Source organism: Astatotilapia calliptera, chromosome 17 (genome assembly GCF_964374335.1).
Source record: "Astatotilapia calliptera chromosome 17, fAstCal68.1, whole genome shotgun sequence".
In the NCBI taxonomy this organism is placed as follows: Eukaryota; Metazoa; Chordata; class Actinopteri; order Cichliformes; family Cichlidae; genus Astatotilapia; species Astatotilapia calliptera.
The window spans coordinates 26548009-26565609 of NC_137438.1; the positions used below are offsets into that span (position 1 = coordinate 26548009).

At 42.7% G+C, this 17601-nt stretch overlaps 1 protein-coding gene across 1 annotated transcript in view; it reads right to left on the reverse strand.

Moving 5' to 3' along the window:
- Positions 1-4354: 4354 nt before the first annotated feature.
- lhfpl3 (LHFPL tetraspan subfamily member 3) overlaps positions 4355-17601 on the reverse strand; it is a 59049-nt gene continuing 45802 nt past the window's right edge. Inside the window, exons 2-4 of the mRNA XM_026146889.2 lie at positions 14502-14732; positions 12483-12540; positions 4355-5465 (exon numbers count right to left, since the gene is read on the reverse strand). Of these exons, the coding sequence (XP_026002674.1) occupies positions 12518-12540; positions 14502-14732 (254 nt within the window). The 3' untranslated portion in view covers positions 4355-5465; positions 12483-12517. The remainder of the gene's footprint in view (positions 5466-12482; positions 12541-14501; positions 14733-17601) is intronic.

Genomic DNA, 17601 nt, shown 5'->3' on the forward strand with positions numbered 1-17601 from the left:
GTTCTCCGTTTGCTGCACATTTAGACCTACAAGTCATTACTCATCACAAAAAAGGATATAAAAGCAGTTCTGTTATTTTCTACAACTTTGTGAAAGTTTAAGATCTTTCAACAGTTATCCATTCATTTTCTCCCACTTATCTGGCCTTGGGTCATGTGGAAATCAGCCTAAGCAGAAAAGAACAACTTCTCGACCCATATCCGATCATGGTATGACAGTGTGAACGGCACAAATCCGATATTTTCACATCCGATCTGGGTCACTTTCGTATGTGGTACTGAATCCGATACATATCCGATGTTTTAGAAAGCGACTGCTGTGTGAATGGTCATGTCGCATTAAATCCGTCTTTTACGTCACTGACACAAGACAGACGCCAGTTATCAGCTCCGGAGAAGCGCCCGATAAGACATCGCGAACGCTTCCTGGTCATCCTGTGTAGATGTTAGTGAATCTGTTGGGAAGACAACGTTGGGGAAACGTGCACATTTTATTTGTACTGTATAATCTGCAGATTCTGACAGAAATCTGCAACTATCATTTGAAGTACCGCTCCTCTAAAACAGCAATAAGGATAATTATTAGGTTATTTACATTATTATGTAAATAACAAAATAACTTAAAGCAAAAATTGGGAAACGTAAAGTCGGAAGTCTTTATATTAAGGGCCATCAGCCAAACAATATTGTTTGCTCTGGGTATAAACGGAGTGCGTTGTGTGTGACGTCTTCTTTTGCGCATGCGGACCGCTTTGAGCGTTCACACTAGAGAGCGTTTGCTGTCGCATTTTATTTGTAGTGTGAACAAGCAGACAAAAAACGTAGCCTAAGTCCCTCCTATTCTATTTGTAAGGCTGAGCCTAGCCACCCTAGCTCATTTCCACTGCTTATATCCAACTATATTAACCTCATTCTTTCAATTAGACTGCTCAGAGCGTGTGACCATAGGTGCAAGTAGGAACATGGATGAACAAACTGTAATCAAACTTAGACTTCATGTTGCCAGATCTGAACACAAGCGGTGTTCTGTACTGGGTGTCTGTGCAAACCAAAGTTTGTCCATAACAGGCATGTTCGAACATAAGGCTGTAGATAAGTGCAAGTGGCACTAGGATACCCTAGACCACAGGGCATCAATTTTGGAAGCATATCATCAGATCTGTGGCCATACGTTCTGGACCCTTGGTTGAAGAAAGGTGTTGAGCTGTCAAATGATCTGTCAAGTGGTGATGAGTTGGATCAGGTGGCGGAGGAACGCCTGGCAGAGATCTTCAACCCTCACCTTGGGCAGAACTTCAAGTACATTCAGAGGAAGACTGGGGACATTGAGTCAGAACGGACCATGTTCAGGGACCCCTTCACCTCCATGAAGGTGCTGCACTGAGCTGTGGCTGCAAGGTGGTTGGTGCCTGAGCAAGACTGTCCAAGCGGGCTTGGTTAGCCTGTGGGACTAAAGAGGCAGCTGATAACTACCAAAAGGCTAACTGGAACGCAGCTCGGGTAGTGGCTGAAGCAAAAACTCAGGTGTGCGGGGAGTTCTTACAGGCCACGGAAAAAGACTTTTGGACTGGCTTGAAGAGATTCTGGCAATCCATCACGTGTTCTAAGAAAATGTGAAGTTTTTTATTTTAAAAAATATATCTTTCATAATGTGCTGCAGGGTTGCATCTGTATAGCAACCCAGATATTTAATCCTTTCTGTTATTGTCATTATTATTATTTTAAAAGTGGTATGTGGACCTTTTGGATCAAGAATGTTGATGGGTGTCCTTGGGTGGCAAGGCAAACAATCAGGACTCCTTCAGCTTGCTGTGGTAACAGTGACGTAACAGGAATTCTCGTTTCTGTTCAGAAAGGTGCAGAAGCCATAATATGCCAGCAGCATAGCAGCTCAATGTATTTTTAAAATAAGTATTTTTTTATTTTGATCGTGATGTTACCAAATTTATACCACCATGCAGTATTAGTATTAAATTAAGTATTTATATTACTTACTGTATTTCTATTAGCTATGATAGTTGACAATGTAGTGTTATTTCCCAACATTTCCAATTTATCTATTTATTTTTGATAAGCAAATGCTAATTATACTGTTAGTGTTTTACAAGCAAGAGTATTTTTAAAATATTAATATTATAAAAGAAAAGAGGCAAAAACTATACTTGATGTATTGTCACAGTGGTTATTATAGGTTATTATAGTACAGTGAAAAAACATCTTAAGCAACCCCTCATTTTGTTTTATCTATATAAATATTTTACTAGTGATTTACTGAAACACTTGCAAACGAAAATGGAAAAATGTAGCACACAAGGTAAAAAAAAAGACCCCCAACTCCAAACAGTTTATACAATTCTAAGAAGCTTGAAAGTCAATGTTTGCTATGACAATCTTTGTTCTTCAACACAGGCTGAACTATCTTAGCCAAGCTTTCTTGTATTTTAAGTAGTCTTCAGGAACTGTGTGCCAGGCTTCTTGAAGGTCATTCCAAGCTTTTCTTTGGATGTTGGCTGTCTTTTGTTCCATGACAGAATCCACAGTTTTGGCACTAGATGGCTTTATTTTGCCTGAATAATTCATAGGTCAGTGTGAAGAGGCTTAACCCCTTACTGCCTAGTGCACCATATTTGATACATACAGTTTTTGTGAGTTTTTAAAGACTTCTACACTATCAGTGTTTTTCCCCTCCAAAAACCAACTTAAACCAGCTCACATCTACTTCTACGCAGAAATAATCTGAAAATAACAATCACTTAAAAATACTTAAATATAATTTGTTTCTTATTTCCTTTAAGGTCTTCAGATTGTTTTCAGGTACTGAAATGTGGGTAAATCACACTACAGGTCATCGGCTGTATTATGAAGTGCTTCTTGATTTTACTGTATGAACATAGTAGCAATTCAATATTTAATTACCTGAACTAACAATTGAAAAAAATTCTAGGAGAAGTGAGACATACGAGCTGAGGATGGTATGCATCTACAGGTGTAATGTAAAACTGATTAATCTCCACTTATTAACTGTGTTTACTCGCTAAAGATTGTGAGAAAACCTATTATAGGGGGAGTACTTTCTTTAGGAGTGCTTTATTATGGCTTTTTACTTCACTCAGTGATCTGGAAAAAAGGCCCGTAAAGGCACACATGCAGTGGAAAAGAAGTGCATCTTGCTCAAGTGCAAAACCTATATTTTTATTCAAGGAGAGAGAGGGAAAACAGAATAGAGTATGTGATGTCTTATGAAGCCATTTTTGTTATGAGTACCATGTTTTCCAATCTGTAAGTATTTGATAGCTGGTAAGTATGTTCATGGAAGATGATTTCTCTAAAGACATATTTAGCAGGCTACAATGTAGGTCATGGTCAGATTATAGTTTTTTTTATATACAGAATAAGTGCTAGTGCTTGGTCAACAGGTGTCAAGAACAGTAAGTAAATACTTACCTCAGGTCACATAATGTCAGGGGGTCACAGAAACAGGTGTAGCACTTGTTAGCAAGCCTGGCACAGAGTAAGGGCAAGTTTCCAGCAAACAGCATCTCTAAAAGTCCCTTATGAATCACTTATGCAGTTGTGATCAGACAATTGCAAATACCATCATGGGCATGAATGTCATGGTAATTTGGGGTTTTTAATGATTTACTTGAACTGCTCTTTTGCGACACTGGAAAGATTGTGCATCATACATCTTTAATTTCTTATCTGGCCATGAAACCGTTCTCCAGACAGCATTTGGCTTGCCCGTGTGAACATCTGCAAATTTCAGTCAAGGTTGAAGTTTCTGATTTTGGAGCAGGGGCTTCCTTCTTGGTCAGGATGCTTTCAGTCCATAAGGATATAGAACCTCCTTCACTGTGCACACTGATGCTAGTGTTCCAGCAGTTTCCAGTTCATTGCAGTCTTGAGCCTTGTTGCTTCCTGAGCATCCTAACCAGTTCATCTGAGGGTGACAGTTTGCATATTTTTCTGGACTTGAAATGATGATCCTCCAGCTGTTTAAGCTTCCTGAATGACCAAAGCTACGACCAACCCAGTTGAAAATGTGTGCACTAGGCTTAAAAGCCAGGTCTGTGCCTGTTTATGTTTTAGAGAAAATCCAAAACTATGTTAAACTTGGGGATCCAGTTCTTTCTTTTTTTTTTGGACATTCATGCCCAAGATGACTGTACGTAAACTTCTGACCAAAACTGTAAGTTATTTGTTAAACCCAATGGGTGTAGAAAAACAGATATGTGTAAGTTACGTTTTTCAGACGGGTATAAGTAGTTCGGCCTTCTGAGTAGGCCAAACCGGTAGCCTACCAACCTGAAGGCAACTAACCTCAGCACCAAAACAAAAACACATAACCTGTTAAGTTCTTTTGCTCTTTCCATTAACACATTTATTGTAAGTTAGACTCATTTCTTCCTTTCGTTCTTTTCTTGTTGTGAGACAGCGAAGGATGACAGGAAACAAAAATAAGAAAGATACAACAATACAAAACCTATCCACAGTTCGAGTCCAGCACTTACTCCCTTTTTAGTTCCTCACAATACTGCTAGATTACAAGATACTCTATGGCACATACTGTTAATGGTACAATAAAATGACATTTCAAAATGTACAATTTAAAGTTAAGACAAAGCACAGGGACACAATCAACATACAGCTATACACAGATTATAGACTTTATATAACCAATGTTTTCGCCCTTTTAGTACTCTTATATTTTACTCTGTTTTTGCACAGTCCTCACCAGTAAAAACTTCTAATTACTACCATTTGATTCTATCACATCAAACATTTAATTATAAGAAAACAGCTGTGTTCTTCCTGCTCGCTTATCCAGCCTGTCATTCTCTCCAGTCCCTCACATCTCTGCAGACAATGCTCGTGTTTAAATTAAAAGGTCAAACTGTGTCGAAGCTGGAGTCCTTTGCAGGAAGTTTGTTGACGTGATAAGAAAGAAGATCTGACAGCCTTGACCTCAAGTCTGTTAAGACCTTATTTGTGTCGGTCAAAGTCTTGTTAATGCGTTCTGATTTAATTCGATTTGAGCGGATGCCACTCTGTGGTATTTGTCCAAACTGTGTCCTGGAGCTGATGTGCCATGTCTTTCACACTTTGTTTAATTTTATTTTTCAGCTGAACCTCTGCACTCCTGCAATCCTCGCCTCCAGAACAGCTCAGGTGTGATGATGAACCTACCAAGACAGGCAAAGTCTTTTAAAGTATTTATCCTGCAAAAATTAGCAGTTTGAGATGCAACTGAGGACTATTTTACAGAAAGAGCTTCCAGGGAGGACAAAAGGTCTCCTAGTCTCCATAATGAGGTTGTGTGGCTTCTTCCAGACTTCCTCCTGTCCTTCTTCTTCTTTGATGTTGATTCTCCACTCATCAGTTCTGCATCCAAGCTCCAAGGTTGACTAGGAGAGGAAAGCTGGATCCTGAAGTGACTTTACATCTAGGTGGTAAGACCTGCAGACACTGAGAAAAATAATGTAGAATCAGCTGACATTAACATAATTTGGAACCATGATGATCTTTAGCTTCCAATATTAAATGCCTTGTGGTGACTGTTGCTATGGTTTCGAGATATATAAATAAAATTGAATAAAATCTTTGTCTTTAAATCCAAGAGTAGGTCTTGTGCGCACATCATCTATTTATTATAAAAAATAATTTAAGCACATGATGTGATAATGCAAGAAAAATAATTGGCAACTGCTTGTAAACACAACAATTAAACTTGGCTCTTTCTCATCAGAAGCAGTGGGTAAGAAAGCTGGAGGGTAAATGACAGGAGGGGTTGTGATTACTAATTTTTTTTGTTTATTTCGTACTGGTTGGTTTCCAGTTAAGAACCATGTGGGAAGATTTGGGTGAATTCAGCCAATTCTCATGTTATAACATTATTCTGGGCTCTGCTTTACATGTATGTGTGTAGACTGTGAGTTTGTGGTGTCCAAGCCCTTAATATCCATTTTGCATCAGGGTGTGCTTTACCAAATTTCTACCCAGTGAACGTGCTGTGTCCTTCCGCTTCTCAGTTAGATCCACCTCTCGCTTGTGAAGTATGGTTGCAAAAACTGCCAAAATGGTGGCAGTAAAAAACATAATGCAAGTAAAGTGAATGCTTAATGTTATTGTGGCCTCTCAGCTCTGGTGTTCATATCATGACAGAGAAGATAAACACAAGAGGAGAGAATGGAGCAACAGTTATGTGAAACGGAGGTTGGAGAACAGGGTTCATGTGAGTCTATACATCTCATTTTAGGAAAATCTGCTTTAAACTGATGTACAAAATAGTTTTTTTTAAAATTATGTATGTAAAATACATTAAATCTTATCAATAGTTCATATATTCATCAGATTATGAGACCATATCTTCCCCCTGTGAGTGAGCTTATAATGGGTCAGCTACAAATTACAGAATAAGTCCTCTCCGTGAATCGCTACCTTATCGTGGTGGAGGGGTTTGTGTGTCCCAGGGATCCCAGGGGCTATGTTGTCTGGGGGCTTTTGACCCCTGGTAGGGTCTTCCATGGCAAATTGGTTCTGGGTGAGGGACCAGACAAAGAGCGATTCAGAAGACCCTTATGAAGAAAACATCGAGGGAACAGTTTACCCTGCCTGGGATAGGGTTACCGGGGCCCCGCCCTGGAGCCAGGCCATAGTCCATGGGGCCCGGCCGGGCACAGCCCGAAGAGGGGACATGGGCCCATCTTCCCGCAGGCCCACCACCCGCAGGAGGCGCCATAGGGGTTGGGTGCATTGTGTGCTGGGCGACGGCCAGGAGCGGAGGCCTTGGCGGACTGATCCCTGGCTGCCAAGACTGGCAATCGGGACATGGAATGTCACCTCTCTGGTGGGGAAGGAGCCTGAGTTAGTGAGTGAGGTTGAGAGGTACCGGCTAATCATAGTCGGGCTCACCTTTACGCATGGCTTGGGCTCTGGAACCAGTCTCCTGGAGAGGGGCTGGACTCTGTCTCAGTCTGGAGTTGCCCCTGGTGAGAGGCGGCGGGCTGGGGTGGGTATTCTAATATCCCCTTGGCTTGCTGCCGGTACGTTGGAGTTTTTCCCGGTGGATGAGAGGGTTTGTTCCCTGCGCCTTAGGGTGGGGGAGCGGGTCCTGACTGTCATCTGCACTTATGCGCCGAGTGGCAGTTCAGAGTACCCAGCCTTCTTAGAGTCCCTAGGTGGGGTGCTGGAAGGTGCTCCACCTGGAGACTCTGTTGTCCTGCTGGGAGACTTCAATGCTCACGTGGGTAACGACAGCGAGACCTGGAGGGGTGTGATTGGGAGGAACGGCCTCCCTGATCTGAACCCGAGCGGTGTTTTGTTATTGGACTTCTGTGCTAATCACAGTTTGGCCATAACGAACACCTTGTTCGAACATAAGAGTGCCCATAAGTGCACGTGGCACCAGGACGCTCTAGGCCGCAGGTCGATAATCGATTTTGTAATCGTATCACCAGACCTGCGACCATATGTTCTGGACACTCGGGTAAAGAGAGGGGCTGAGCTGTCAACTGATCACCACCTGGTGGTGAGTTGGATCAGGTGGCGGGGGTGGTAAAACCCGAACCAAATGGTGGACACCAGAGGTGAAGGGAGCCACCAGGCTGAAGAAGGAGTCCTATCGGGCTTGGTTAGACTGTGGGACTCCGGAGGCAGCCAACAGGTATCGACAGGCCAAGTGGAATGCAGCTCGGGCAATGGCTGAAGCAAAAACTCGGGTGTGGGAGGAGTTCGGAGAGGCCATGGAAAAAGACTTTCGGACTGCCTCGAAGAGATTCTGGCAAACCGTCAGGCGTCTCAGGAGGGGAAAGCGGTGCTCTACCTGCACTGTGTATAGTGCTGGCGGAGCGCTGCTGACTTCGACTGAGAAAATTGTCAAGCGGTGGAAGGAATACTTCGAGAACCTCCTTAATCCCACTGACACGTCTTCCGAGGAGGAAGCAGAGTCTGGGGATGAGGGGAATGACCCGACAATTTCCGGAGGCGAGGTCACTGAGGCAGTTAAACAACTCCTTGGTGGTAGAGCTCCTGGTGTGGATGAGGTCCGCCCCGAGTTCCTGAAGTCTCTGGACGTTGTAGGGCTGTTCTGGTTGACTCGCCTCTGCAATGTTGCGTGGAGATCAGGGGCAGTACCTGTGGACTGGCAGACCGGGGTGGTGGTCCCCATCTTTAAGAAGGGGGACCGGAGGGTGTGTTCCAACTACAGGGGGATCACACTCCTCAGCCTCCCTGGGAAAGTCTATGCCAGGGTGCTGGAAAGGAGAGTTCGTCCGCTAGTCGAACCTCGGATACAGGAGGAACAATGCGGTTTTCGTCCTGGTCGCGGAACACTGGACCAGCTCTTTATCCTTTCAAGGATACTTGAGGGTGCATGGGAGTTTGCCCAACCAGTCTACATGTGTTTTGTGGACTTGGAGAAGGCATTCGACCGTGTCCCTCGGGGTGTCCTGTGGGAGGTGTTGCGGGAGTATGGGGTGTCTGGCCCATTGCTATGGGCCATTTGATCCCTATACAACCGTTGCAAGAGCTTGGTTTGCATTGCCGGCAATAAGTCGGACTCATTCCCGGTGGGTGATGGGCTCCGCCAGGGCTGCCCTTTGTCACTGATTCTGTTCATAATTTTTATGGACAGGATTTCTAGGTGCAGCCAAGTGGTGGGGGGCTTTCACTTCGGTGGCCTCAGAATCTCATCTCTGCTTTTCACGGATGATGTTCTGTTGACTTCGGGTGATGGCCTCCAGCTCACACTGTAATGGTTCGCAGCCGAGTGTGAAGCAGCGGGAATGAGGATCAGCACCTCCAAATCTGAGGCCATGGTTCTCAGCTGGAAAAGGGTGGAGTGCCCACTCCGGGTCAGGGATGAGTTCCTGCCCCAAGTGGAGGAGTTCAAGTATCTCGGGGTCTTGTTCGCGAGTGATGGGAGAAGGGAGCCGGAGATCGACAGACGGATTGGTGCTGCGGCTGCAGTAATGCAGACGCTGCACCGGTCCATCGTGGTGAAGAGGGAGCTGAGTGTAAAAGTGAAGCTCTGAATTTACCGGTCGATCTACGTCCCTACCCACACCTATGGCCACGAGCTGTGGGTAGTGACCGAAAGAACGAGATCGCGGATACAAGCGGGAGAAATGGGCTTCCTCCGAAGGGTGGCTGGCCTCTCCCTTAGAGATAGGGTGAGAAGTTCGGTCATCCGGGAGGGGCTCAGAGTAGAGCAGCTGCTGCTCCACATCGAAAGGAGACAGCTGAGGTGGTTCAGGCATCTGACAAGGATGCCTCCTGGGCGCCTCCTGGGTGAGGTGTTCCGGGCATGTCCCACTGGGAGGAGGCCCCGGGGCAGACCCAGGACACGCTGGAGAGATTATATCTCTTGGCTGGCCTGGGAACTCCTTGGTGTTCCCCCGGATAAGCTGAAGGAGGAGGTGGCTGGGGAGAGGGAGGTCTGGGCTTCTCTGCTTAGGCTGCTGCCCCCATGACCCGGCCCCAGATAAAGCGGATGAAGATGGATGGATGGATGGAAGTCAAAATCTTTTCCTAACATAAGATTTGAATTGTAAAAATTTGATTCTTTTTGGCCTTTGAATATTTTAAGGACTCATTTTGCAGTATTTATTTAGACCCTTCATACTTAGATCAAAATTTTTTTTTGGGGGGGGGGCAAAAAATACCTCAGAAATTGCAACAAACTGTAATCTGTATGTTATTTTTATCTTTATATAAATGCATAATATGCAGTTTAGACTGTATGCACACATAAAGATGCTCAGGTAAATGCCCCATGTTACATACTAAGGTTTAGAGAGCTTCATAAACTTATTACAAGACTTATTCTTATACGAAAGAACAGACAGACTGATTATTTTCAACTGTTTTCTTTCATCTCTATTTTACAGATTTTATGCATGCTTCACATTTTGGTTTAAATAGAAGCTGACGTGACATTGTTAAAACACGCACCATTTCTCATCGTTTCTCTATTGACTTAGATTACTAAATGTGGCTTAACTCACAGTTAGTGTGGCCGTATAGTGGTATGATAAAAAGCGCCTGTGCTCGCCTGCAGTCTGAGAGCGTTGCCTGAGTTTAATTGCTGATTGTCTGCACCTGACAAGGGGTGGATAACAGCATGCCTGAGGTTGGCAAACTCTGATGTCCTGGATTTAATGTTAATATTTGGCTCATATGCTGCAACATAAAATGGAAACAGACACCAGCATTTTTAGAAATGTTATTTTATGAGTCGAAAAAAAAGTTGATTTTTTAAGATTTTTATAGATAAACACTATAATATACAGTCCTGTACAAAGTCTTGAGTTGCCTCAAAATTGTTGTCATTTTTTAAAAAGTGGTTCTGAGCAATAGTTCTCCAAGCTTTCTGAAGGTCTTTCAAAGTTTTCAGTCCAGTGATTGTACCTGACCATTTTCAGTGGAAAGTCTTTTTTTGTTGTTGGTTGAAACACTCAGCATTGACTTATAAAGAATGAAGAAGCTTCTTCAGTTCAGAACTGAAGAAGCTCAGAACTGAAGAAGCTTCTTGGATGAGAGGTGAAAGGTGTTCACTAAACTTGAAGAAGTCCAGTTGTTTTCTTTCCAAGCTCCATATGCATACCAGGATAGAAAAACACACACAATGAAACACTTATTGGCCTCCCCAGAACCCAGACCTACATTGCTGAAGCAGTGTGGGATTATCTGGACAGAAAACAGAAGAAAGGGCAGCCAACATTCCAACAAGAGCTTTGAGTGTCCTTCATAAAGCTTCGAGAGCTACTTAAAGAAATTACAAGAAAGCATGGCTTCAGGCTGCGTTGAAGAAAAAAGGCAGTAACACCAAATATTGACTTTCAAGCTCATTAGAGTTGTACAAACTCCACTTTTGCCTTATATACTCAGTTTCCATGCATGCACATTGTTCAATAAGTTGCTGTAGAACCTAAAGAAGTGACGGGTTGCTCACAATACTGCACATTTCTGAATGGATATATGAGAGGTATACGCCCCATCATCTTATTCAATTAAGAGTGCAAGCTGGGGCACTCTTAACCTAACCAATGCCTATCTTTGAACTCTGTAAGGAAGCTAGAGTACCCATGGGTATGGCCCCAATTGACCAGTAGATTCAAACCAAGGACTTTCTCTATGTGAGGAAACAAAGCTAACTGTCTCACTGTGCTGCCCCAGCAGGAGACATATCGGGGCTAAATACAGGTCAGGCAAGTGTCTGGGCATGCTCCTGATCCAGAAAGACCTTCCATGATCTGGCGCTGTGGGTGTGGGCACAGTCATGGGTAAGGTTTTGCCACAAGAATGGCAGAAGTACAGTTTGAAGTGCCTCATCTCAGCACCTCTATCCAATCACATTTCCACCAAGAACAGTCAGCTCAGAGATGGTGCTCTCATGGATGTACAAGGCTTCAGCAAGAGCCGATGACAGAGTCTTGTACACTGTTCTTTTAGTGCTCTGACACCACTGGCCTGGGAATACAGCACGCTGAATCAGTTCTGAGTTGTACAAGTGAGTTCATTTGTGCTCGTTAAGCAAAATTACCAATCCCATCACTGACTAAAACCAATAAACCAGAACCGAAAACTACTCAGATAATCTGTTTGGGTGTTCTAAGAGATTAAAATTAGATACTGAGCAATGGATTTAAAACAAAAACATAAAACTCACCTCTCTTTTTTCAGTGTACTATATTTCAAATTACTACATATGAGAAGCCAGCATCAGGCATGCCGTTATCCACACCTTAGACAATCAGCGGTTAAACACCAAAAACACCAAACGCTCTCACACTATTACTGTAAGGTAAGTAGGGGTTGCAGAGGGGGGTAATGCGAGAGTTTGAACATAACGTGACAGACTGTCAAAAATATATTATTGCTTTATTATTAATAGATTATCATTTCTTATTGCTTGTGGCGACGGTGGTGGTGGTGGTTGTAGCTTAAAAAGTAAGACTGCTACCTTTCATGAGCTGCGGCCACTGTTTGCACTTCAATCAACTGCTTTAAACTTTCAGCCGCTTTAAACTTTAAAGCGGCCGATCGAGGAGATTGAGGTGTCTTTAAAGTTTAAAGGCACAGTCAACAGGCGAACTGACTCATGAGGCGAGAGGGACCACAGCCAGAAAATGAAGTCAGTAAATTAACTGAGTAATACAGCAACACATCTGCTGTTTCTAGACAGCTTTCTAACATTAGCCAGTACAGGCTCAAAAAACCCCAAGTTTATTGACTAATTTTATTACTCAGGAATTCAGGTATTGATTTGTAAGAGAGGCAGAATGCTTTAAAATTCATAGTCTCACTTTAATTGCCACGAAAACCTTTATTTCACCTCAATCAGTAAATTAGGCTTTTAGGTTTTAGTGGGCCTAAGAAGGAGAAAAAAGGATGGGATAAAATGTTTTTGTAATGAGGAAAGACATTATCATTTTTATTTGAATGTTTAGAGATTGTTCTTGTGCTCTACAATGACACACTTACCTGTGTGTGTGTTGCTGCAATGGCATCAGCAGACGTTATATGGCATTATTACCGCTCTCTGTGGGGGTGGAAGAAGAAAGGGATGTGAGTGGAAAGTATGAAGAAGTTGTCATAACCAGCAGGCGGCAGTATTGCATAACATTCCTGCCCCTACAGAATCAAACATCATACAATTAGCCCACCTCCCCCTCCTCTGATTTCCTCAGGTTTCAAACTTGGACAGGTGTCACAATCTATCCTCCTGAGGATAGATAAGAAAAACATCCCATTTACACTTCATCTGCTGTTTGATGAATCCCCCATTTTCACTTTGGGGATCATATTTCATCTACATTTGCCTCTCTCCCTCTCTCATTGTCCTCCTCGCCTCATTATCCCTCTCCCTCTGTCTTGTCCTCACTCTCCGGTCTCTAGGTTGATAATGGCTTCTTCCTCTCAGTCACTTTGCTTATATGAGCTAACAGGCAACTGTGTCCCGGCTGATAGGGTGGCTGTGATTCATTTAGACAGGCTGGCAGCAAGCTGTGTAAACAGCCATTAGTAATTCATGACTCTGTCCAGCATCCCCAGGCTTCAATTAACCCTTGCTATTGGTGCATTCTTCCATTCAGTTGCCCGTCTTTTTCTTTCTGCCCATCTCCGATTGCTTTTCATCTCTGTCCTCCTTCATCTGCATTCCTGCCTCCTTCCAGCCTCCTCGCGGTTTTAAATCATCCTCTTTGGGTTCGAGCGTAGTTGTCATTGAGCCCAGTCAAAGAAAGAAAAATCTCACTGGTAACAGGAGCAAACAAAACCAGCCGAGCAGGTGGTGTATAACGTCCCGTCTAATGTATGCAAATTAAGAGCTCGTGCATGTGAAATCATGCAAGCAAATAAAAGGCATTTTCTTTATTTAAAGCTGCTGCTGGGATGTGGGGAAACATGATGTCTTTGATGTGAGAAGAAAGGCCAGTTAAGCAGAAAAACACAGCAAAAGTAGTGAGGACTGAAGTCATAGGTTTAATGTCTCCAGGCTTGACAAAACAAACAAAATGCTTTGACTTCACCTGAGACTTTGAATACTTATGAAACATCCCCCAGGCCAGAAGTGGAATAAAATCTTGGTGGGACCTGCTGCTTATTCTCTTAGTCCAGCAGTCAAATTGATTTTTTAATAAGTTCAGTAGCACCTCTTTTGTTTTTCTTTGAAAACAGCCCGGATCTCATTTCAGGTATAATTGCACTGCAGCCGTTATTTGTTTGCTGTATACCCAACTGCCTCAATTACTATAAAATGGGTTTGGAAAGTAATAAAGATATTTATTTATTTATTCTTAGAAATTGCATTTGCAATGACGACACAAATCTGACGAACAACGGGTAATGACTTTCTGCAGGGCTTAGATGTTCAATCACAGGAAAACTTTTCCAGCTTATTTTTGAGCAGGTTGTATAAGTGTGCCTAACAACAAGTGTTTTGATGTGATTGACTGATTCATCTGAACCGAATTACCAGCAGGCTCATATTATCAGCCAATATTACCGATTTGTCAATTTATTGGCCTCTGCATTTATATGAAAATGTAAAAAATAAAGAGACAGGAGATACACCCTTTAACCACGTTATGAGTGTTGATGTTGCATAGTTTATCCACCAGAGGGCACTCTGCAGCTTCCCTGTTTGAATCATTTATTTGAATAAATAACTACACATAGCAAATATTAGAGAAATTTGATTGTGTTTTTGTTTGTCTGAAAGAAAATGTAATCGGCTGACATACTGGAATGTTGGTTTTGGTATCGGTATACACATCGATATCAGTCTTAAAAATTCTACCATACCATAGGTATATATATAATTTATATTGTTAAACCTCTCTGCACCCCTTATCGTCTTTTCAGACACTTCAGGTGTTGCCTAGGCTTAATTGCTAATTGATCACACCTGGTGAGGTGCAGATAACGTAATTTCTTGAAATATTACCATAAAACACCATAAAAACTGCCCCAAAGAGGAAGCGTGTGCAGGTGTCTTCTTACTGTCTCCTAGCAGCTCCTCAGACATCAGACTGTCCTGGCGGTTTCCTAAGACGAAGGCCAGAAAGGAGAGGATGAGAGCATCCAGGATGCCCATGATGGCCAGGATGTAGGCCCAGCGCACCGAGCAGGCGCCTAGTGTGTACTTATCCGTCTGTTCGCCACACATCCTTTTCACCTCGTCGCTGTCCCAGCCATCTGGGTAGATCATGCAGCCCAGAATCAGACACGTACCTGGAGCAGGAGGACACAGTGACAGACAAGTGATATTAGATGTCAGTGTTACACATTGCTGTGTAGTAATACATGTTATTCAGTGTACACTGTGGTCTGAGGAGGTGATGTAGGGCTTTATGCACATTTTAACCTTTAGGTATAGTAAATAAGCTGCATAAACTGACCTTTAAGCTGGGAAATTCAACCAGGATGTCACACTTTGATTTATAATTGGTCAAATTATGAATGTCACTGACTACAATTAATGTAAAACACAGAGCACACACATTCACTTATTGTGCATTCCATGATTTCCAATCAAGTCTGCTTTGAGAAAAAACTCGCTAAACTCCACCACCTTTGTTAAGGAAGAAAATAAACAGCCAAAAAACATATTGGAACAAAATTCCTCTTTAACAATGTGAGAGACTGATAAAGTCACACAGAAACAATCACTTCCAGTTATTGATGCTAAAGGTGGATCTACAGGCTGGTGTACTTAACTGTGACATTTTTTTTTTCAAAGGTAACCTAAATAGCCGACAAAGCTACTTTGCACAGAAAGGAAGAGGCAGTCACAAAGTGCCTTACAGGATAAAATAAGATACAACAATACAACTGGAAACAAATCCCACAACTTGGAGGCCGCATCTCAAAAACACGATCTTCTTTTGTCGTTAACCTGGACTGAAGTACCTCTAAGAAGCATCGATCAGCTCACTTCATACACCCCGTAGTTAGGTATGGATGTAGGCATTTACTAATTTAGGGAAGCATCTGACCATGAAGAGCTCTGAGAGTGAAAAACCTTAAACCTAATGAGGAGCTGGTGTCAACAGGACAGAATTGGTGTCACATGGGAGGTTTTAGATGACCTGGTGAGCAGTCTCATCTGTAAGCGATCCAGGGATGATTTGCTCAGGCAGAGTAAGAATGAATTCCAGAAAGTTCTGTTTTTCTTCTATATTTAAGGACAGGTAATTGTCTGCCATCAAATTCTTTATCCAATCTTAATGCAGTCATCAAGGACAGAAATGTGGCTGCATTCTGGTATCGCATCCTCTCCTCAGCCAGTGTGGGCTGCCAGTTTATGGTGGACATTCAACTTCAACTTTGTCTATGACCTCACTAGCCTGTAGTTTAGCTTAAAGTCTCTGTGTCACACACAGTTAAGTCCAGCAGCTATTTTTTTTTAACAAAGTGTTTAATGTGAAAGCATTTTGCTATGCAATTCTTCTCAAATATGTCTTATGGGTGTTCTCAGCATTTAAAAAAGGATAACTCACATTTATTTTGGATTAAAGTGGACTGCCTACAAGAATTTGGCATATACGAGTCCTCATGGTGCATTTCTGCATGACAGTGATGCCTTCGTGAGCAAATGATAGGACTGGGTGACCGAAGAATGATTATTATATATATATATTTATAGCCCACAGCAATGTGCTGTTGAAAAAGGCTTCATTCCAAGAGCCATCAGCTCTCATCAGGTTGACAGATGAGAATTTTTAAGCCAATGACATTTACATTTGTTTACTCTTTATGTTGTTCTTCTTCCTGTTTGTTGAGCTGAAGAAGAATTCACAATGAATATTTATTCCCTCTTAAAAGGAGACACATCCTCTGGAGTGCAGAGTCACCAAACAAAGTTGGTGAAGGAGGCACGAAGATGCCAGCACATGTCACACGGCACCATGTGGCGACTCGGGCTGCCTTCGTTAGCCGTCTGCTTGCACGGCTGACGTTGACACAGCGAGCTGTTACAGAGTAGAGTCATCTAACAACACTTGGAGTTGTTTTCACAATCGCACGCTCGCACTCACTCTCACACTCGCTCTCACAGTCGGTTGAGGCAGCGAAGTCAACGGTGAGGCTGTGAGGTCTGTAGTAATTGTGACACTGCTGCCAAAAGCTAAGTCAGAGGATCTGGGAGGGTTTGTGTGTGCATGCTTATGCTCATTTGTGTCTCATGGAGAGACAGTTTGGCCTTTTCGGAAAGGCACAAAACCTTCACGAGTAGATTTTTTTATGATGAATGATGAATTTTAATTCCTGTGCAGTTAGGCTGGGAGTCGTAGGGTTTTTCATCATTAAAGAAAACTTTTTAAAAAAAGCTGTCATTTGGGTTGAATCTGACCTTTGCTGGGCTGCATTTAGCACACTGCTGGGCTAAAGATAAAGGGGCAATCCACTGATTTTTATCTATAATTTAGCAGCCTTAGGCAGACGTATCTATGGCTTTATCCCTGATCGTCACTAAAATTTTAAGTGTGAGCCAGTTTTAACAACGGAACTTTAAAAGAAAGGATTAATTGAAATTGTGGTCTGCAATTTTGCACTTTTGTCATCCATTCCTATATTTTCTACCAATGTATCCATATATTTAAATGACTTTAATAATATATTGATTGAATTCCCCTTAGTCCACCTATCAATTTTCCTAACAGCCTAGCCAACAAGCATTGTGGGGGGGCTGAAGTCTATCCCAACTGACATTTGGCAAGAGGCAAGCTATGTTTAAATCTATCTATCCATCACAGGGATAATAGGAAGACACAGATAACTGCTGTCACTCAAATCCACACCTACTGCCAATTTAGAATCGCCAATTATCCTAACATTCATGTCTCTGCACTGGGGGAGGAAGCTGGAGAGAGCCCATGCAGGCACAGGCAGCCACCCAGAACCTTCTTGATATGAACTACATCCACTGCACACCCCAAATCCACATTACTTTATTTCAAATTTATGCTGAAGCCCTCCCTTTAGGGAAATGTGTATAACGTAACACACAAAAACATGTTGAAGCGGGTTTGTTCTCCTTGTGCCTGCAGGGATTTACTAATGAAGTCCAGGAACATGCACGTTAGGTTAATTGGTGCCTGTA